Source organism: Monodon monoceros, unplaced genomic scaffold (assembly GCF_005190385.1).
Source record: "Monodon monoceros isolate NGI ecotype Baffin Bay Population unplaced genomic scaffold, NGI_Narwhal_1 Super_Scaffold_21, whole genome shotgun sequence".
Taxonomy (NCBI): Eukaryota; Metazoa; Chordata; class Mammalia; order Artiodactyla; family Monodontidae; genus Monodon; species Monodon monoceros.
In genome coordinates, this window is record NW_021703778.1 from 34,716,492 (window position 1) to 34,738,366 (window position 21,875).

Sequence of the window (21,875 nt, forward strand, 5' to 3'; positions counted from 1 at the left end):
CACTATCGCATTGACCACGTTATGTCATGGTCAGTATCGCATCTTTCTGGGAGCGCCTTGCTGTCAGCTGGGCGTGTAGGAGGTGCTCAGAAGAGTGTGTCGAATTGAAAGCATTCAAGGCTCTTTTTGGCGACGGCCATTCTGACCGGTGTGAGGTGATACCTCATTGTAGTTTTGATTTGCATTTCTCTAATAATTAGTGATGTTGAGCAAAATTGGGTCATTTGTAGAGATGTGGATGGACCTAGAGTCTGTCGTACAGGGTGAAGTAAGTCAGAAAGAGAAAAACAAATATCGTACATTAACACATATATGTGGAATCTAGAAAAATGGTACCGATGAACCTATTTGTAGGGCAGGAATAGAGATGCAGACAGAGAGAACGGACATGCGGACACGAGGGGGGAAGGGGAGGGGGAGATGAATTAGGAGATTAGGATTGACATATATACACTACCATGTGTAAAACAGATAGCTAGTGGGAACCTGCTATATAGCACAGGGAGCTCAGCTCGGAGCTCTGTGATGACCTACATGGGTGGGATGGGGGCGGCTGTGGGAGGGAGGTCCAAGAGGGAGGGGAGAGATGTACACATATAGCTGATTCACTTCGGCATACAGCAGAAACTAACACAACATTGTAAGGCAATTATACTCCAATAATAATAATTTTTAAAAAAAGCGCTCAAGGCTCTTGTTATGGACTGGATGTTCATGCTTCATTCCTCTCACCTCCACCACCAAATTCATCTGTTGAAGCCCTAACCGCCCATAGGATGGCATTTGGAAACGGGGCTTTGGGAAGGTAATGAGCTTTAGATGAGTTCATGAGGGTGCATCTCCCATGATGGGATGAGTACCCTTATTAAAAAAAAAAGGAAGATAGTGGAGATCTCTCTCTCTTTCCATCATGTGAGGAAACACTGAGAAGATGGCTGTCTGTAGCCAGGAGGAGTTCTCACCAGACACCGAGCCTTCCGGCACCTTGACCTTGGACTTCCCAGCCTCCAACACTGGGAGAAATAAATGTCTGTTGTTTTAGCCACCCAGTCTATGGTATTTTGGTATAACAGCCTAAGCTAAGGCAGCTGTAGAGGAGGACTTGACTTTGGGGTTGTTGCCTGTCACAGGGCTCACCCGTCCTCAAGGCCTTAGGAAACAGGTTCTGCTGCATTCACACCCCTGGCTGGCTGAGACCCTAAGGGAAGGACGTCACCTTAGAGCATCTAGGGGTCACAGTCTCAATTCCTGCAGTGCCATCCTGCTCTGGCCGTACCAGCTCGGAGTGACCAGGCTCCTCTGGCTACGCAGGGCTCCTGACAACCTCCAGAGCCTCTCTGCGGTTCAGCCGACCCGAAGTCTGAGCTGCAGATGGTTCCACGAGGGGAATGAGCTCCCGTTTCAGGGTGCTCCCTGAAGGCACCCCATCTCAGTCGTTCTGAAATGCAGAGCAGGGTCTGGTGAGGATGGTGGTGTGAACGCTGTGCTCAGGAATTCTGCGGTTCATCTCAGCAGAACTTACCGTTCAGCAGAAATGTTTTAAAAAAGTGAAACCTCCCAGCATGATCTTTTTGGAGTCCATTTTGGTCACTAGTTATTCTGATTCTCTATGACTTCCTAGTTGCTTTCAGTCTCCCGTGCCTGTGCTTACATCACTTGGTGTAGGAGACGACACATCTGCCACTCAGACTGTCCCCCCACCAACAATCGCCTACACCTTTACGCAGACAAGAATCCATCACATCCACTGAATGCTCTGGAAGTGCCTACTATGTGCCCGCACTCCTCTAGGTGCTGGGGTCCTAGCTTTGCTGGAATGCCGAACATCAGCTTCTCCCACCGCTAGGCTTTCAGCAGAGTACAAGGAGGGTAAGACTCCTCTTGGGAGTCGGCCTCTTTTTTCAGCAATCTAAGGAGACACACTCTATGGGCCTCTCACTTCGTATGAGGCCTCAGGCAACCATCAGCCAGCGAGTTTCCTCAGGGCTGAGACATGCAGATTGACCTCAGGAACCCCAGAGCAGTGCATTACACACAGCAGGCGTGTTGAAATAAACTGAATGGAACAAACTACAGGTCGGAGAAATTGTTCTGATCTACAGTATATAACTCTGGTTTTCTTTTTTCTTTCTTTTTTTTTTAAGCTTTAGAGCTCTTTCATTTCATTTTTAAAAAACTATTTATTTTTAAAATTTATTTATTTTTACTTTTTGGCCGCACGGGGTCTTAGCTGCAGTGCGCAGGCTCTTCGTGGCGGGACACAGGCTTCTCTCTAGCTGAGGCGTACGGGCTCAGTAGTTGTGCCGCACGGGCTTAGCTGCCCCGCGGCATGTGAGATCTTAGTTCCCCGACCAGGGATCGAACCCATGTCCCCTGCATTGGAAGGCGGGTTCTTAACCACTGGACTGCCAGGGAAGTCCCTCTGGTTGTCTTCTAAAGAGGGTGATGCTTCTCCTTCAGAATATCTTGCAAGGTTTAGATGCGTGCATTTGTAGGCAGGGGTTGCGTAAGAGGGAGAGAAGAATCTAGAGTTCCTATGGCAATCCCAGGAGGTTAGGGGTGAGGACAAGAAGGCTGAGGGTGAAGGAGAACAGGGAGAAGAAGGGCTGAGTCATGACATGCCATTGCCATGACCCCTGCATCTTCGGCCTTGCTTGAAAACCTTGCCAAATGCTTGGTATTAATGGATGTCCTCCCATGAGCAGAAACGAGTCAAGGAAGTGAGTTTTTCATCCTTGGTTGATGGAGGGGAAAAGAGAGACCATACCAAGTCGGTGCAAGAGAGAGTGAGAAGCAGAGGGTCCAGGGCAGTGTAAGCCCCCCAAGAACTCTCCGAAGTCACTTCCAGAAGGCTTTGGAATCTCCAAACCCTTCTGGAACTGACAGGGGCCAGAGACAATTTAAACCTAAACCTCCACATGGCAAGGGTATGATACTGAGCTTACACAGATAGTAATGTTCTACACAGATAAGGAATTTCAGAAAACAAAACTAAACTTGGCAACTTTTTAGATGTAAAGGGGGAGACAAAGGTCTCCAGTGCTGAGGAAAGGAGCTGACCCTGCAACTCAACACCTAGAGCATCATTGCACCTGTGAATGTTTTCAAAGAACCGCAGAGGCCAGAGGAAACTCAAATGGAATTCTTTATGGTCTTTCAAACCTACAAATGTTTGCTCTGTTGAAACAGCCATAAAATGTCCGAAATAGTTTAAACTTATTTATCTAACCTCAAAGACAGGCTATTTCCCCCAAGACTTACAGCTCTGAAATATTCAATGTTCTGTTTCCACAATGCTGAAATCGTTTTTGAAAGGCAAATGTTATGGAAAAAAAGTTCAGATCTGGAGGGGCTGTGAAAAACACGTGTTGCAAAAAGTCTGCACCTCTGGGGTGTCTTTAAAATCGTCACTGTTTAAAGACAAATTTCCTTCACCCTTGAAGGGCTCATGAAATATTCTATACTATAAAATCCTTGGCCTCTTCAGACTGCTCTAAAATGCTAGATTTTTCTATCAATGTATCACCTATATTACACTTGTATGTTTTGTTCATTGGTTTGTTTCCTCCAGCTACTCAACACTCATACTGTCTTTTTTTCACAGATGAAAACTGAACATTTAAGCTACCACTAGTCACCTCCAGGGCATGGGAAGAAATGATGTTGCCAGTTTATAAGATTAGAGGCAAACTGAACACAGTGTAGGCAAAGCACAAAGGGAATCGTTACTAATCGATGAAACAAATGAACAAGAGTTCACAGTTTCAGTGTCGAAGAGAATATCTCAAAGCTACTAGCACAAAAGGTACATACCCTTCTTGACTGGTGGGTCAATCTTCACAATGCAGTACATTTTGCAAGGCATTTCCCTCTTTTGAGTTAACTGGTATCATACCCTTTTGTTCTTTTGGCAATAGATATGTAACTAAGTTTTTTGGATATAAAGGATTATCCTTCAATGAGGCCGTATCCAGAACTTCCTCCAGATATAAGGCTCTGGCTTTTACCATTCACAGAATTCTCTTGAATAGCTACGGGAGTACTTCCTCTTTAGTAGAATTATGTTAACAGATGGGCATAATCAGGTCCCCAAGTAATTTGATCCGAGGACCTTAGAAACAATCTGGGTCATAGCATCGAGCCCCAACTCCATAATCCAGAGTCTTTCCTCAAAGGTCTTTAAAACGTGTTTATTTTGCCATAGACGAAGGGTGCCAGCAAGTCCTCTTCCTGGTGTGGTCAGCCCTGACCTCTCAGCAACCCTGGACTCCTGCTTGGCTTGGGACTGAGCAGCTCTCTTTAACTCCAACAGTCGTATCTCACAAGCACTACACAGTTCACTGCTAGATAGTGTCCTCTGGGGTCTCGTTTACAGGCTAGAAAGGACCCCTGAGAGTTATTCTATGTATTACCTGAAAACCGAAAACCTCCAGTGGTTCCCTGAAGAACAAGACTCAAAGTCAAAGCTGGTGCAAATCAAGCGCAGGGATGCATGCTGGAGTTTACAAGTGGTGACAACCACTGACCCCAGCACAGGGAATTCCTCAACAGCAGCTCAAATGGGAATAATCTTGGGACATTTGGAGGCCCTTCCTGATCAACATCAATTTTGGTAATCTATCAATGTAACGTTGGGACGTGGATCGACAAAGAGCTTTGATACGTTCCTTAAAAGCTACATTCAATGTATGGCTTGTTTGGAAGTCATACACCATGACCTACAAGTTGATCTTGCTGCGGCCACCAGCAAACCCTGGGAACTACGTGTGGGCTGCTGTCAGTGGAGCTCCCGGGGTGATCTCTCAAGGCTTGGTTGACTCCCCAAGGCTCCCTTTCCTCCTCCCTCAAGGCACTGACGCTTCTCTTGTGTCTCTGAGCTGCCCCACTTACCCTGTTGAGCAGTTCCTCTCTCCTTAGGAGTGATGGGGAGTAAGATTCGGTTTTCCTAGCTCCATAGCTTTGACACTTCTTGGAGGAGAAAAGCACAAATGCCCTTCAATGGCCGGGTACCACTGCTCACAACAGCTCATCCTCCGGCCCCGGGAACCTCACCGTTCTCACCTCACTGTGGGTAATCGCTAAGATTTTCTACGTGCCTTCTCTCCACTAGGGACTTAGTTGCTATTCTCTTTTATCACTTGGAAAGTTTCTACTAATTCTTAAAGAGCCATCTTAAGGCCACTCTTCCATGACCCCCTCTGACACTGAAGCTGATTGCTCCTTTGTGAACCTTTGAACATGCTGACATGCCTATTCCACCTTCAGAATGAGCCCAGAGCATGGCCCCGGCCCTGCCATTTAACCCCAGTTCCTTGTTACCCACTGTTTCCTGAGGAAGAGTCTCTCATTTTGAGATAACATTTGAGATAAGTTCCAGGAGACACTTTGGCCCCAGTTACTGGCTAAAGCACTGGCTCTTAACCTTAACCTTGGCTACACATTAGAATCTTCTTGGGAGCTTTAAAAAACCTTGATTCTCAGGCCATACCGTGGACAAATTAAATCAGACTCTCTCAGGGCAGGGTGGGATGGGGTCGGAGGTGATGTCCAGGCCTGAACTGACACTACCCATGGTAATAGAATGGCCTGAGCAGATTGTCTGTCAGTCATGAAAATGAACACATGGGTATTCAATTATCAAATACATAACTGGCGGGAACAGATGAATGAAAAATAAGAAGAAACAGAGGGGCTCCTAAATTGGGATGTTACTAAAGATGCTGAAATTCTATTCCGGTCCTCTGTTATTGCACCCTAATGTGGGGTGTTCTCCTGACAGTGACTCTTTTTCTAACATCAATAGTTCCTGAATGCCTTTTTCAGGCTGTACCAAGAAGCTTTTTAAAATTTCTGGAGGTTGAATTCCAACTAAATTTCCTCTCCTCAAGTCCCCACCTTCTGTGGGTCCTGTGCACCCTGCTCTCTCTCTAGGAAGGCGCAATTAGGGCAGAGGAGTGAATGTAGACAAACAAGACATCCGAGGGCTTCTGATGGTTCTGTGTGTTTAACACGAGAAGGATTCCTCCAGAGTCCACAGCTATCCTGAGCTCTCCATCCATGTCCAGGGGATCTTAGAGCATAAAAGAGCTAAAGTTGAGACCCCTGGGGGGCAGAGAGCAAGTAGGGCCTTTCTAACAAGATAAGCAGATACGATTGGTTTGAGGCATTGCCTCTTACGGCCTTTGAAGGAAAGCTCCCCAACTGCTCCCTAGCAGATCTCAGACAGGTCTGGGGAGCTCAGCACCGACCACTCTGGCTTCCGCTCCGACAGCATCTGAGGAGCCAAGAGGACACAGGGCCCACCCCAGGCACCACTCGGAGACCCGGGGGAGTGAAGCAACTTGTCACATTAGAAACCTACGCTTCAGAAGATCACCAAGAGAAGACCTGAAGTTGGAAAGCAAAGAGGAGGAGCCCAGGAGGAACCCTGCCTACGGGGTCAGCATCCAGCAGGCTCCCCCAGGACCGAGTCATTACAATTTAGGTGGGCTTAATGCGTCTTCATATCAGAACTGTGGTAATGAAAAAACCATGGGGGTAAAAGCTATCACGGCAGAGAGCTTATATATTAGTTTGGGAGTCATAAGCCCTATTCTAGTGTTCCAACCAGTGGCTTTCAAACAGTAGCGAGCTGATTCTTAACCTTCTTTTTTTATGTATATATAAGGAAGTCCAATTCACAAAACTGCAGAAACGTGGAGGTCTCTTAGTTGTACTCTATGCTGTGGGAGAGGGTAGGTAGGGTTGAAAGGTAAGTTTGGGGTCCCTGACAAGGCTCCATGGAGCCTACAGTTTGAAACTTGGTTTCTCCACTGGTCTGTTGATGGCGCATAGAAGAAAGGTGCATGGTTATTTGGAGGACAGAGAATAAATGGACACAACGTGAAATTACATGATAAAAGGCCTTGTGGGTCAGCTGTTTTTACAATGTGAAGGGGTGAAGGTTAACACAGGGCTGGGTGTCTGTGAAGTTTTCAGGGCAGAGAAACATATTGGTGGGACTGACGACACGAGTGGGGAATAGATATTTGGGGAGGAAAGAAGTGTCGCTGATGACAGGACTGGCCCACGAGAGCTATGGTCTGAATGCTTCAAGAGAAGGTGGGACTCAGTCTCTGCAGAAACAGAAGCCCAAGCACATGGTTTTTTTTGCAGTAAGTATGAAATTTGATAGGTGCTTGAATAGCCCTTTCTGTTTTTCATTCTGCACATCCAGCTACCTTATGCCAGCATTTCCTTCTACTTCTTGACTGTGTAGAGATTTACGTTTCCTCCAAATGGGAAATTGAGATGGATCAAAGGAGAAGAAAATCATATTCCAAGGAGCATTCAGAATCTTCAGCAGATCTTCAAAGAACAGACAATTGCTTTACATAATCCAAGTATGAGTACAAAGAGGTCTGGGGCAAGTATATCAAGGGTTAGGTGAGGCAGTAGGGAGTCATTACCGCATGGTGCATGACTCGCCATGTTCCTTTCCTGCTACTGCAGTGATGGGCGAGGTATGCATCAAGGTGGGGCCTCAATCCTCCTGGGGACAGATGGGGGACACTCAGGTAGACCTCTGGCCTAACACGCTGGCATCCTGCAGGCTGGCGAGAGGCCAGCCTCTCCGTGGACTCTGCCTGGATCCTAGACCTCCCACCACGGGACAGTTCTCCAGTGGGCACTGGCTGCTGCTCATACCTGAGCCTCTGACACCTTGTCCCTAAGCTGCAGCACTTCCTAAGTCCTGCCTCAGACCTCTGCTTTGACACTCTCCTCTCTGATTAGGCCACCTGGGTGCCCATTCTGCTGTCTCAAGCCCAGAGCCTCCTTCTCCCTCCAGTTCCTTTGGAGTCACACAGACTTGGGATTAAATCTTAGCTGCCACACTCGTTACATATATACACACGGGTAAGTAACTGCACGTGGGGACTTCGCTGGCGGTCAGTGGCTAAGGCTTCGCCTTCCAATGCAGGGGGGCGGGTTTGATCCCTGGTCGGGGAGCTAAGATCTCACATGCCTCGTGGCCCAAAAACCAAAACATAAAACAGAAGCAATATTGTAACAAATTCAATAAAGACTTTAAAAATGGCCCACATCAAAAAACAAAAAAATCTTTAAAAAAACAGTAATTGCACATCCCTGAGCATGTTTACTCTTTAGCAACACAAAGATAATGATAATATCCACCTGATAGCCTATTCAAGCAGACACATATTAGGTACTCAAGTTATTGTTATCTGGGGTGATGAGTGTTGATGGTTTTTTAATATGTTTCTTACTGAGATGCTGCCTGTCAGCATATAATCCTTAGCTCTTTGCAATGTAGTTTCTCTCCATGTTTGACTTACCTCTGTGCCAACATCCCAGCCCTAGCCTGGGGACGACTGTGTCCCAGATCCTCAATTAATGACACATCCATTGCTAACTGCTTGATATGCCTGCTCTCTCTTGGATAAGCTCTCCAGAGGCACGGAATCCTAACGTAATATCTTGAGTGCCTGGCTCCCCAATCCAATCAATGACCAGCGATGCGATTTCACTGAGCTTAATTTATGGCTTTCTGCAGTTTCTTTTCCCCCCAACTTTGCATCCATACTGTAGACAGAATGTTCTGTTTAAACACAGATTGGGTCATACCATTACTCTACTTAAAACATTTCTCGGGGCTTCCTTGGCGATCCAGTGGTTAAGACTCTGCGCTTCCAATGCAGGGGGTGCGGATTTGATCCCTGGTCAGGGAACTAAGATCCCACGTGCTGCGCAGCGGAGCCAAAAAATAAAAACAAAAAATTTTTGCCTCCCCGCCTCCAATAAAAGGAAGTCCAAGGGTTTTAGCGTGGCATTAAAAGCCCTTCACAATCTGGTCCCAATGTGTACTTCCAAACCCACCTCTTCCCACCTCCCTCACACCCTCTGCTTTAAGTCACGTGGATCTGCTTATGGTTTTGCAAATAAGCCAGGAGCTCTCATGTTTCTGTGCTTTCGCACATATGTTGTTTCAACAAAAATGGCCTTCCTTTTTGTTCCAAGTGGCCTGGTTATAGTGTCATCTCTTCTGTCAACCTTCTCTGATCCTTTGGGAGCCTTAACTATTCTCTCCTCCATGTGGCTTCATAAAAACTTATATTTTGCATTTGCTATATCATAGTTTCCTTGTCTATATATCTGGAAAAACAAGATTTTATTCATCTCTGTACACTAAGGAACCAGATTGGGCTTAGGAGATGCTTAGTGAATGCTTGCTAAATGGATGGAAAGATGGATGGAATTTCCAGCCATCTGTGATTGATTGATTGAATATAGGGTTCAGAGAGGAGAATGGTGAGAAAATGTCTTTATCATAGGCAGACGTAGGAAAAACAAGGGAGGGGGGATAGGCTTTTTGAGTGGGAGAAGAGCATTTAAACATACTATAAAAAATTAGCTGTTTCAAGGATTGTATATGGTGTAAATAAGAGATAAACATAGTACAGAATAGGGGATACATTTCAAAAACTAGAGATGAAGCAAAATAAATTAGCTTTAATTTAGAATATGGTCAAAAGCACTAAAATGTTCGGTTCATAAAACAAGAGGAAGCAGATTATCCTCAGGTTTTCTCTTTAAGTATTCTGAAACTTATATGGAAAATGTTGTGGGTAAATGTATTTTTCTGGAGAGAGAGTTTTTTGCGGGGCGTGGGGGGTGGTCAAAGGGATTTGTGACTTAAAGATGTTAAATCACTGCGACTGAGTTCCACACTGCATAATGTCAACCAGTAGCTGTCGGAGGAAAGTAACTGTCAGACACATGAGGCTGTGTTCAGGAATTTAAGCATATAATCTTGCTGCACCACAAAAATTTTCTCCAAGTCCTCCCCTGTAAGGGAAATCATTAAAGCCAGTAAAGAAAGCTAATAATTCACTTAGACATCAACAAAACTCTCGGTATATTTCACAGCATCTTAAGCCTAAAAAATTCTCCGGATTAAGAAGATACTTTTAAATTTATGTAATATGTTTCTTCTGAAACTGACCAGCATCTCTTAGGTATGAATGGCTTACCTTCTCCCTATTCATCTCATGGAGCACCAAGCACCCTGCTGCTACCTGTTTAGACCCTTGCTTCCCACCATCTGCTTGTACACACACTGTGTGCACTCAGCTTTGTACCTTCTACCTACGTATTCCCCCAACCTCTCCTATCAATGGGGAACTCAGAAATGACAGAGGTGTAGGGCTTAAATCTATATCACTAGTAAGTTTAGACTTTCTAGAAAGCAATTTGCCTTATTTGCTTTAGTTCTTGTTTAAGCAATAGAGCATTACACCTACAGCTAAAGTTCTGTCCCTAAACTGTGCTTTCTTCTTTTCTCTCCCAGGAGTACCAACAATCCTGACATTGGTATATGTCCTTCCCATGAATGTTTGCATATTTTTGCCATATAGTCATACACCCATAAATAAAATATATGATTGTGCTGTAAGTTTTAACTTTACATGCTAATATATTATGATTATGATTTTAATGAGATATAACTTAAATACTATAAAATTCACCCTCTCAAAGTATACAATTCGGTGTTGTTGTTTTTTTTAGTGTATTCATAAAGTTGTGCAACCATCAGTACTATCTAATTCCAGAACATTTTCATCACCACAAAAAGACACCCGTGCCTATTAGTCATTACTCTCCATTCTCTTGCATTTTCCTCTCCTCTTCGCCACTGGCAGCCTTTAATCGGTCTCTATGGATGTGCCTATTCTAGACATTTCACGGATATGTAATCATACACTGTGATCTTTTGTGTCTGGCTTCTTTCACTTACCATCATTTTTAAAGATTCATCCATGTTTTAGCATGTATCAATATTTCATTCCTTTTTACGACCAAATAAAAACCCATTGTATGGATATACTACATTTTCTTTATCCATCCATTAGCTGATGGATATTTAAGTTGTTTCCACTTTTTGGCTGTTAGAAATAAAGTTGCTATGAGCATTCGGGTACAAGTTTTTGTGTGAACATATGTTTTCATTTGTCTTGGGTATATAACTAGGAGTGGAATTGTCGGGTCAAATGTTTAACTTTGAGGGAAATTGCCGAATTGTTTTCCAAAGCATCTTCCTAGCTTAACCTCATTCCAACCTGTGGGCCAAGAGAGTTTCTTGGAGACTAAAGAGGAGCCCAACACACAAGAACATTTTAGAGCAGAGACCCAGATCAGCTGCACCTCTAATGAGCTTAAGGAATAAGAAAAACAAGCAACCCAATACACACCTAACACGAAATTATAGGATAAATAATGCTCTTGCTAAGCATTAACACACGAAAAAATAAAATATGCAGCTCTTGATATTTACTGGTCATTCTCCTCAGACGAGCTTTCCTTTCTTACCAGAAGGTGGCAGAGAGGGTGCAGTTTAAACTCCCCACCCCTCTCGTTTTTAGAAGAAACTTTTTTTTTTAAGAATAAGACAAATAACTCTCGCAAATAACTTAGAACTTTTAACCCTTAGAAATGCAGATTCTCAGGTTCTATTACTTAATATCATGATTAGAAATATATAAGAGTGACTAGGGACAACCACTATTGATATCTATACCACATGCTTTAAATAAAACGTATTTGGCTATAACAAAGAACTATGAATCTGTCTAAAAGGTATGAATAGATAAGCTCACTCTGCTCTGCTTAGTAGAAAACATTTTAAGGGTAACTGAAACATAAGAGAAAAATTGATACATGCCACTGACTGACAGTAATAATGTAATCTCAGTTTGCAATATGAAAATGTAATTTTGGAAAGCAGTATTCAAGTTTGTAAATGTTATAATGCCCTCCTCTATCAAATGGGGCTGAGTTAGATGACAGCCCAGGTCCCTTCTTCCACTAATATAGTGTATTTCCTATTTTAGAGATGAGAGTAGCACGGACACGGGACTCACCTATGGTCATATACTAGCCAGTGACGGATCTGTCTGTAAAACCCAAGTCTTCCGACCCTTCATCAACTTCATCATTACTTCATCTTCACTTAAAAAGAGAATCTCCATAAAAAGCAAAGTTAGCTATGACTTCTGCCCATAAGAAAACACAGTAAGTTCACTGCAGGCTTATTTAAAATGGCACATAACTCAAAATGAGGTGTTTATTTTGAAAAGGAAAGACCTCCTGATGAGTTCCTGAGGTGTAGGCCATAGGGGATGACTGCCAAGTAAAGCAAGACCAAATGGGCCCATTCCTAGTAAGAGCTGAAGCGGCGGGGGTGGGGGGTGGGAAGAGAGGCAGAGGAAGACTGCCAACACCGAGCTGCATCACGGGCCTGAGGGGGCACAGCACAGGGTCCAAGGGACTGCAAGAGTCAAGGAGTGGTCAGAGACGGCACACACGCTGACTGGGCCTGGCCAGGGAATAAACCAAGACAAGCTTAATGATCTTAGCTGGAGGCTTCACTCACGAAAACAGTTTCCACTGAATCCAGTCCCTGACTTACGACAGCAAATAATACACCACAGTCCTTTCAATGGCTCGTCGCCCCAAAAGCCTAATTGTAAACTATTGTGGGGAAGTAAGAAATTTAGAAATAATGTTAAAAGCTGAGGTTTCTCTTAATAGAAGTCAGATCTATTTTGAGAATCCTCTGCAGGTGTAGAGCTGTAGAAACTCTAGACATTTGTGGCTTGACAACTACAGAGTTCCGTTCTGCTTCTCTCCTTGCTGCAGCCAGAGAACGCCGCCTGTTCTGTGATGGTAGGTGTGTTTTGCCAGAAAACTCACATATTTGTGGGTGGAGTCAGTTGGGAGGCTGGAGGGATTTTTCAAAAGTCTGCGTAGGCCAAACACTGCAGGGACTTCCAAGGGGTGAAAAATAATACCTTGGGGGTTAGCAACTTTCCACTGCTTGTAAAGCCAAAGGTGCAGCTCTGGAAACATGGCAAGTAACTAACTGACAATGATGGGGAGGGAGAGCCTTAGAGCTGGATGGCTGTGTCCTGGAATCCTGTCATTACGTGCACCTTTACTCTGGTACCGAGACCAGCCGTAAGGGCTCCTCCGGTTACCCTGGGCTCTCTGGCCTCAGCAAGATTCATCTTAAGGGGCTGCAACTACAGGTACCCCGTTAGAACTAGGAAACCAGGCAAATACAGTTCCCCAGAGAATTAAATCAATGCACAGTAAATGACAGGCACATGCAAGGTCACCCTAACATAGTAGATCTTAATTTTGAGGAGTTTATAAGTCTCTCTGAGAAACTGATCAAAGCTATTCACACAGGCCCCCTGGCCCCCATAAAATGTACGTGTGTACAGCGTATAATATTAATCTCAGTTGGGGCACGCATGGGCCTGGGGTAAGACTTAAGAATCCATGGCTTAAAGAGACAGAATGGCCCTAGATGAAGACAACGTCAGACTGAAAATGGCATTTCTATTAAAGAAAGAATGAGTCAGTTAGAAAGAAGGTTTAGCTGCTGTTGTAAACAAAGCAGAAAGAGCCACTGAGGCACAGACTGGTGATGCTCACCCAAGGACAGTCCAGGACAGACAGTCTAGGCCACAGAACCCTGACATCCCCACTCTCCGACCTGGCCTTGCCTAGCACAGCCTTTGTCCAGCTGGAGGACACAGCTAATGATTTCCAACAAACCTCCTTGCTCCAACTCCATACTCACCAAGCAATCACCTGCTAGAAGCTGGCCTTTTGCGCAGATCTGCCCACCAGGACAGGGTGTTCTGGTCTTGCCAGTGTGAGCATGCCAGTGTACAGGGCAGGTCCTGAACCTGTCCTCATAGTCCTCAATGAGAATGATTAAACTGCATTCTGTTTTACACACTGGTCTCATGAGCTGGTGTCAGCTCACCCTTGAGAGACATATCCTCTGTCGGGTGCTGGACAATCAGATTTTTAAGCTTGCAGGGCTGTCTGAGCTACCAAAATGACAGCTGGCGACTCCCGGCCACACTGGGCTGGCCTTGTGCTCTCCCACTGGGAATGACCACGCTCACCTCTTACAGGACATTGGATGGTCACGTTTGCTCGCTGGGGTGCTTCCACGATGCCTCCAATCACGACGGAGAGATGGCTGTGCTCCGGTCTGGTGATATTTCTTCCAATAGACAAGATGGCAGGTGCCTCTTAATTCAAAGGGAGCAGGAAACTATGTTAGGTTCAGGCTTTTGCTCTGAGTAAACCATGCTGCATTTGGTAAGCTTTGCTGAGTTCTTTGAGAGCAGGGGCGGAGTCCTGGCTCTCTCCGCATCCCTCATGGTGCCCCATGGGGACTTGCACATCCACAGCCTGGAGGTGCTCAGGGGACGGATGGACAGATGGATGCATTCAAAGAGATATCTACAAAGAGGCTTTGCAACAACCATATACAGACTGTGAGGATAGTTTGGTTTTATAACCAAAATTGAGGATAAAGTCCTCTTTGATACTTCGAAAAAGAAGAAATTCAGAAGTTCATGCAAACAAGACATGGCACGGCAGGAATAACATCTCTGCAGTGCAGCCTTGGATGAGTTAAAGCAGGACCAAAACACACGGGGGCTTGGGACCATCTGACTCTCTTCCTGGAAGGAAAATTTGAAACAAACCTGCATAACACTTGCATGGAAAAGATGAATCATAAAAACAAGGTCATAAAGAATCAGGAATTCATTCACAGACTTTTATTTTCCTGGACTTTAAGAACCATGTACTTCTACCAGATTCATTTATGAACTCACTCAGGAAACATACTTTGTGCCTGGGCTGGAGAATGGGAATATGAAGTTGGAAAACAACCATTCTTGCCCTCAAGCAACTCATAGACTGGTGGGAGACACCATTACCATTACAGGGTGATGGCTGTTGAGGTAGAGAAAGGTGCTGGTTGCCCAGGTGTCTCTCAGGAGCATGTGGGGGGTCAGGGAAGGCCACCTTCCTCTACTGCAGAACTGTTGCCGTGGTTGGTTTCCCTCCTCCACCCCATTAGCAGGTAAGCTCTTGGAGGGAGACGCCACATCGTATTTCTTTAATCTGTTTTATCACCAACGCATAGGACATGAAAGAATAACAACACTTTGGTGTTTGGTAACCATGTATTCTGGAGAAGAGAACTTGGGAATGACCATGTTTGGGTGACAAAATGTTCCATTTGCTCCTGGAGTGCTTGGGGCACTGAAGTGCTATCCCGAGAATTGAAAAGATAGGAACTCTTGGGCTGGGAAAGGGCTGTCATTGTCCTATGTCCTCTGGCCCCTGAGGACCTTGCACCAGCTCTCCCATGAATCTGAGCTGTTCTGGGATGGACTTACGGGGAAATGTGTGAGCTGCAAGAGAGACTTCTATTCCTCCCAGCAAGTCCAGAACCTTGGAACTGAGGTTTTCTGGAAAAGAGCTGATGCTCACAGGAGAGAACAGTCCAGGAGGATCAAGGCACAGAAAATCAAGGCCTGAAGGCCCTACCTTGGGAATGCAGCCAGGAGAGGGACTTAGCATCAAGCCTTGCACGTTCACGGAGCTTTTAAAATCAACTGGTCCAACCTCCTCTATTTAGAGATGTGATGTACTGGCTACATCAATGCTTAGCTGTCTAAATGCTGGGTTGCAATCCCTGATATTGTCTTTCTCCTCACCTTAGTTTATTTGAGCCATAGATACCAGAAACCACACAGCAGAGAGTTGGAGGATAACTTTCTTATTTTAGTTTTAATCCCAGAACATGAGCCTGACACAAGGAAGCATTGCTTACAACTTTGCCACCTAAAAATGTTCCTTCATAAAAAAAAGCACACTTTTATATTAAAGTGACTTTCTCTACATCCTGGAACAATTTACACTAATTTACAATGACAATTTCCTGAAAGTGTTTCTAAGGATTGGAGGGTATGCCATTGCGAGGTATACATCAACCTTTAAAGGATAATTACTCTCTTTCGCCGGCTGGTGGCGCTTTAAAAATGAAAAGTCCATACTATCAACACCGCCGATTAAACCCTGTCTCATTAATTCCCAATTCTTAGAAAGCAAACTCCAGAGCAGCTGTTTTCAAAGTGTGGTCCTCAGGCCAGCAGCACTGGCATAACCTGGGGACATGTCAAATATGCACATTCTCAGACTCCATCCCAAGCCTGCTGTGTCGGAACCTCTGGGAATGGGGTCTAGACATTTGGGTTTTAACCCACCTCCCGGTTATTCTGCTGCATGCAAACTGCTGCTCCAGAGTTTAATGTTCAAAACAAAACAAAACCCAGGCATTCCAGGTTTCAACAATAGGCATTACCTGCATACAGCACAGAAGAACTTTCCACGTCCGAACCCAGATGATTAGCGACAGAACATCCATATATTCCTTGTTCTTTCTTTGTAGGCTTCTGTATCTGTATTTTCCCCATTCCATCCACAATGACTCTGTAGAACAGTCAGAAAGAGGATGCGCTCGTGTAACACACTGAACTCTTCTAGAACCACAGCAACTCACAGAGAATGAAGACAGCAAAATGATTGACTTTGGGCTGGCAAGGATCCCAGAAGATGATCTTGTCAAGCTTCCTGCCTATAAGCGGATAACTATATAGACCAGAGGGTGGAAAAGTCCTTCTTCTTGGCTGAGACTCAGGGAAATGGTAGAGCTGGAATGTACTTGGAGATCCAATCACCCTATCTCACTTTGCATGAGAACAGACTTTTCTGGATGGACTCAATGCTTAATCTACCACGTTTTAAAAAAGACAAATGAGATTGCAAACGAAGTGTAAGATTCGTTTAATTTTAAGACTATACATTTCAAGAAAATGCAACTGCAATTTTTCTTGGTACATTACATATTTTTCTTTCAAGTTGAAAAATATAGTACTGAATACTAATAGTGAGTTTAAATCATCTGATCGTTCTCTTTCTTTTATAATTTGTTGGTCATTATTAAAATTTCACTAATGTTGCACCTTACAAATCCATATGAGACATGTGTGTCATTCTCTACAGGAAAATCAGAAGTCCAAGTAAGGTAAACTCTAGGTGAAGTTACAAAAGAAGTGTAGCAGGGATTATTAGGCACACACAGTCTCCACGCTACTGTTCCTTAATAGTATGGTTTACTGGGAAAGATGATCTCAAACAGGGATCAGCATTGATTCCCTTGTGTATAGTTCAGAGATACTAAGTGATGCTGTGTCTCCTGCTTCTCTATTTCTCAGTTCTACACATACTGAATTTCACTTGTCTGTCATCATTATTGACCCACACCTTACTGTGTTACAGTTGACTTTAATAGGTACGACTCCTTTGAAAATGTTAGAAACATTTGCAGTGGGAGTAGCAACGCTGAAGACTAGGGCTGCTTCTAGGCTACAGGATATCTGTATGAATTTGAAAAAAAGTTGACCCTCACCCTTGGCAAACGTAGCCTCAAAGTTCAGGGGTTGGTGAGCAGAGGGTTCCCTTCTGTCCACCTCCTTCCCTTCCTCTGGAGAGACAATGCCTTTCACAGCTTTGTGGGCAATTTGTGAGCTCAATTTCAGCCAGAGATTTGCCCACTCAGCTGGGTACCTTTGTGCAAAGTACAAACTGTATACACATGCATGGTGTTCCTGAACACGATTTTGGCTATGGAAGGAAAGGGAGAAATAGAAAATTCCCAAGTGTTCAGTGAAATATTAGTTATAAGAGAGTGGAAGAGGTTTTTAAAAGAAAACAAGAAGGAAACAGTTGAAAGGGAGAAGTTAAAGACAGCAAAATCTGTCAATGGCCAATTGAATCTCCTTTATTAATTTTTTTAAAATTCAGGGTTGACCCACTCTACCACTTATGAACAGAAAATAAACATTGTGCCATAAATTATTATATTCTATAGCAATTTTCGCTTCATATTATTTTAACTGGGGTTTCTCTTCTAATTCTATGTGAAATAATAAATCTTTTGGTTTATGAGACTAGAGGACCATCCTATATGACTGTCAGTAGAGAATGATTTCACTATTGTTTATATTCTTTCAAATTTCTTCAGAATAAATGTTGAAAACTTAAGAAAATTTCACTTCCTTTTTATTATAGCAGTTTAAAAGTCGTTGAAAATAAAGAACTTAAATTCACTTTCTCCTGAAGTCACAAGTGAGAAAACAGAGATAATGGATTCTACTTTGTTAAGGATATGCCTAAAATTGGAAAATAAGTTATTAATTTGTTAGTTTTTGTATGAATGAGAACAAAGTCCTCATTTCTAAATCTGTCACGCTTAAATTATGCTCTTATTTGAGTCCTCAAAGGATTAAGTCCAGTCTTATGTCACTCCTATAAACTCATTTTTATCCAAGTGACATAACCTTCAGAAATACATAATTTTGAAACTCTCTTCAGACTGGCTTCCATTATTATAGCTCATAATAATAAATAAAGAACATCTGTAAGTTTCAGTTTCCAATGTTTACAATACCCAATCTCCTCAAGAATTTATGGGCTAACTGTATTGTGATTCCTGAAAATAATCTGTATAGTGAATAAGAACGTTTAAAAAATAAGTTTACGGTGTTATTTAGAATGCCAAAGATCTATATCATATGTAACGTTTAATCAATGTTACACTTTCTGTGTGTCAACATTTTCCCACACAAAGGCTTTTAAAATTATATTAAAATGTTTAAAAACTAAATAAAATTAAAAATAAATAAAAAAGACAAACAAGCAAACCTTAATTTGCCAGATGTTAAGCCCTTATTTTCTGCCCCGATCCTTCTTAACGAACTGCAGACGTGGACTTTTCATTTCAGATTTTCACACTGGAAGTGAGTGGACCTTCAGTTACTGCTGCCCGGCAATGGTTATTATCTCACTATCACGGTATGAAAAAGTCAGTGGAGGTAAGAAGGCTCAAGCTGCATTATATTGGATCTTGACTATGCTGTTAAGAATCAGGACTACACTGTGTGAGTTCCTTATGGCTTCCCAATATCATAACTGCATGTAAATACCACCTGATATTCATAAACACCTGCATGTAAATACCACTTGGAGAATCAGAGTCGGTCAGGTGTATCCTCCCAGGTGACGTAATTATTCAGGAAATGAGAAAGAGAACTTGTTCTGCTTTCATTTTATTTTAATTTTTTCTTAATGATTTGAAGTTGCTAATAGGTTGTCTGGATCAGTGGTCCATATACTATTTTTTTCCCTGCCCCTTCGCACTTTACAGATCTTAGCAACATGGACTGTTCTGACCATTAAACACTGTATGTTTCTTCATGAACTGAATGGGGCCACTTCATTGCCTGTCACTTCATGTTGCTCGCTCATCCTATGCTCCAGCCATGATGAACCTCTAACAGGTTCCAGGACATTCCATGATCTGTCATCACCCCGAGCTTTAGCATACGTTGTTCACTTTATTTGGAATGCCCTTCCCCACTCCAGGCAAACTCTGACTTACCCACTGAGTCCTGGAGCAAATGTAATTTCCCCGGTAAAGCTTTCCCCAATACTCCCAGAGTTATCTTTTGCCCCCTCTGGGCTGCTTCTGCTCTGGTTCATATATTTTAAAAAAATATTTATAAAATATCTTTTTATTCCCACCAGACTGTGATCTTGTCAAGAGCAGGGACCAAATCTTATTCACAGCTGTGCATTTTCTATGCTTAGCACAGTGCCTCGTATACAGCAAGTTTTCAAAAACATTCAATGACTAAATGCATGAATGACTAGAACAGAACAGAATAATGGTAGAGAATAAATGCACTAGGAGGATGCAAGCTCTCCTGCAGCCCACAAATGAAATAATCAAGGGTGGGCAGAAACGAAAACAGCTGAATTGCCCAGAACAAAACCAGGAATATGGCAGACCTAGCTATTACTAGGGCTAGACTTGCACTATCAAATCCCTATTAAGGAATAGTTGATTAAGAATAAAAGTATAATAACTGTACTTGACAAATGTGTATACACTAAAGTGTTTTCTTAAATTATTTCGTATGTACGTTTGTATGACTTAGCGCTTCTCAGATGATTCCTTGGTTTTCTTGGCCTCAGTTTTACAGCACAGTGAGAAATCACTGAGATTAGAAATAGTCGAGCACGTGTGAACCTTCCTGCCGGGTGGTGCCACCCAGTATCCAGCCTGGACCAGTCCGTGGGCTGAAAGTTCTTTAAGGAATCTGATCTTGGCCTTTGCTGCATAACCTTATTCTTAACCTGAAGTAATAACAAGGCTGATCTTTCCATAGACATCATCCCTAGTGAACCTACCCACAGCCTTCCCTTCCTAGCTGAGATTTCTTACTCAGCTGGCGTCCAAACGTACTCCACGCCCACACTGTTTCCTCTTAAGGGAGAGAGGCTCTCAGAAACATAATTCCATTTCAGAATTTCTTCAGTTGAAAAGATTTGTGAAATTCAGAAAAATATATCTAAAAGTGAGAACTTTGTTGCATACAGGAGTTTAAACATAAGTCGAAAAAATTAATTAGGTAAATTTGAGGAAAAAATGGAAATAAAAATAGATGTTTTAAAAATTCCCTTAAAACATTAAAACTCTTAATAGCCATATAGGATTGTTTCAATATCAAATGGTTGATCCTCAGAGTACGCAGAAACACATCTGAGTGGTATGTCAGAACCTTTACAGGGTTTCCAGGAGTCTCAGCCTCAGAAAGAATGTTAATTCCATTTGAACAAGTCAAACAATCTAAAATCAACTCAATTCAACAAACATTGACTTAAACTGGCCAAGCTCTACCACATCCCTGTAGTACTTTATGGCCACAAGTCAACGATCAACCTTCTCAGCCTCTTGTTTCCTTATAATTTCTAAAGTGAAACTGTTGAGCTGTCCTCAAAGGGTAGTCCATGGACGCCAGGGGTCCGTGAGCTCAAAACTATCCTCATAATAGTAAATGCTAAGCCATTACTTGCATTTTTCACTGTGTTGACATTTGCACTCATAGTAAAAGCAGTGGTGGGTAAAACTATTGGTACCTGAACTGGAACCAAGGCAGTGGCACCAAAGGGTACCAGGAGTCACTGTATTCTTAGTATCACACACTTGTAGTAAAAACAAAAATGCCAGTTTCCCTTAAGAATGTCCTTAATGAAGCAGTAGAACTTGTTAATTTTACTATAACTTGACCCTTGAGTGTAAGTTTTTAAATATTCTGTACGACAAAACGGGAAATACAAAGCACTTCTGCTGCACGCCCAAGTGTGTTGGTGTGTTGGTGTGAACTGCTAGCTGAACTAGCTGCTTTTTCATGGCATACCACTTCACTTGCAAGAATGACTGACAGACAAACCATGATTATTCGGACTTGGGTATCTGGAAGATAATTTTTTAAATGAACAAAAACGAGCTGGCCACTTCAAGGAAAGCAACTGACAGTATTTGTTGCCAATGATAAAATTCGAGCTTTCAAGGGAAAATTAGAATTTTGGAAAATCAGTAACCTTCATTGTGAGTTTGACTGCTTTCGAAAACTCAAAGACTCTTCTGAAAAGCTGGGTAGTAATATTAAAGAATATACATCTTTTTTGTACTGTATAATGAAATGTGTCAACATTTGGAAGATGCGTATAACTCAGTCAGCCAGTATTTTCCAAATGACCAGTGTATGATGTTATAAAATCTAGTATAGTTACAAGATCCATTCAAACAGCAAGAGAAACCAATAGATTTCATTGTAACAGAGTAACCAAAATCTCATTAATATGGCTTTAGATTCCATGTTCCAGCTAAACCTTAAGAAACTACCACTTGTCTAGTTTTAGTGTAGCATTAAAAAGGAATAGCCACAATTACCTGAAAGGGCTATGAAAATATTTCTTCTCTTTCCAACTGACATATCTGTATGAAGCCAAACTCTCTCTATAAACGTCAACAAAAACAACATATCTTTTTTTTTTTTAACATCTGTATTGGAGTATAATGGCTTTACAAT

At 42.9% G+C, this 21,875-nt stretch overlaps 1 protein-coding gene and 1 long non-coding RNA gene across 2 annotated transcripts in view; one reads left to right on the forward strand and one right to left on the reverse strand.

Moving 5' to 3' along the window:
• Positions 1 to 10,862, forward strand: part of LOC114904018 — a 41,881-nt gene extending 31,019 nt beyond the window's left edge. Inside the window, exons 4-7 of the long non-coding RNA XR_003795830.1 lie at positions 3,605 to 3,805; positions 7,217 to 7,382; positions 7,774 to 7,896; positions 10,349 to 10,862. This is a non-coding gene — a long non-coding RNA (uncharacterized LOC114904018). The remainder of the gene's footprint in view (positions 1 to 3,604; positions 3,806 to 7,216; positions 7,383 to 7,773; positions 7,897 to 10,348) is intronic.
• ADAMTSL3 (ADAMTS like 3) overlaps positions 1 to 21,875 on the reverse strand; it is a 373,694-nt gene that overhangs the window by 31,861 nt on the left and 319,958 nt on the right. Inside the window, 2 exon segments of the mRNA XM_029237311.1 lie at positions 13,980 to 14,108; positions 16,241 to 16,368. Of these exon segments, the coding sequence (XP_029093144.1) occupies positions 13,980 to 14,108; positions 16,241 to 16,368 (257 nt within the window).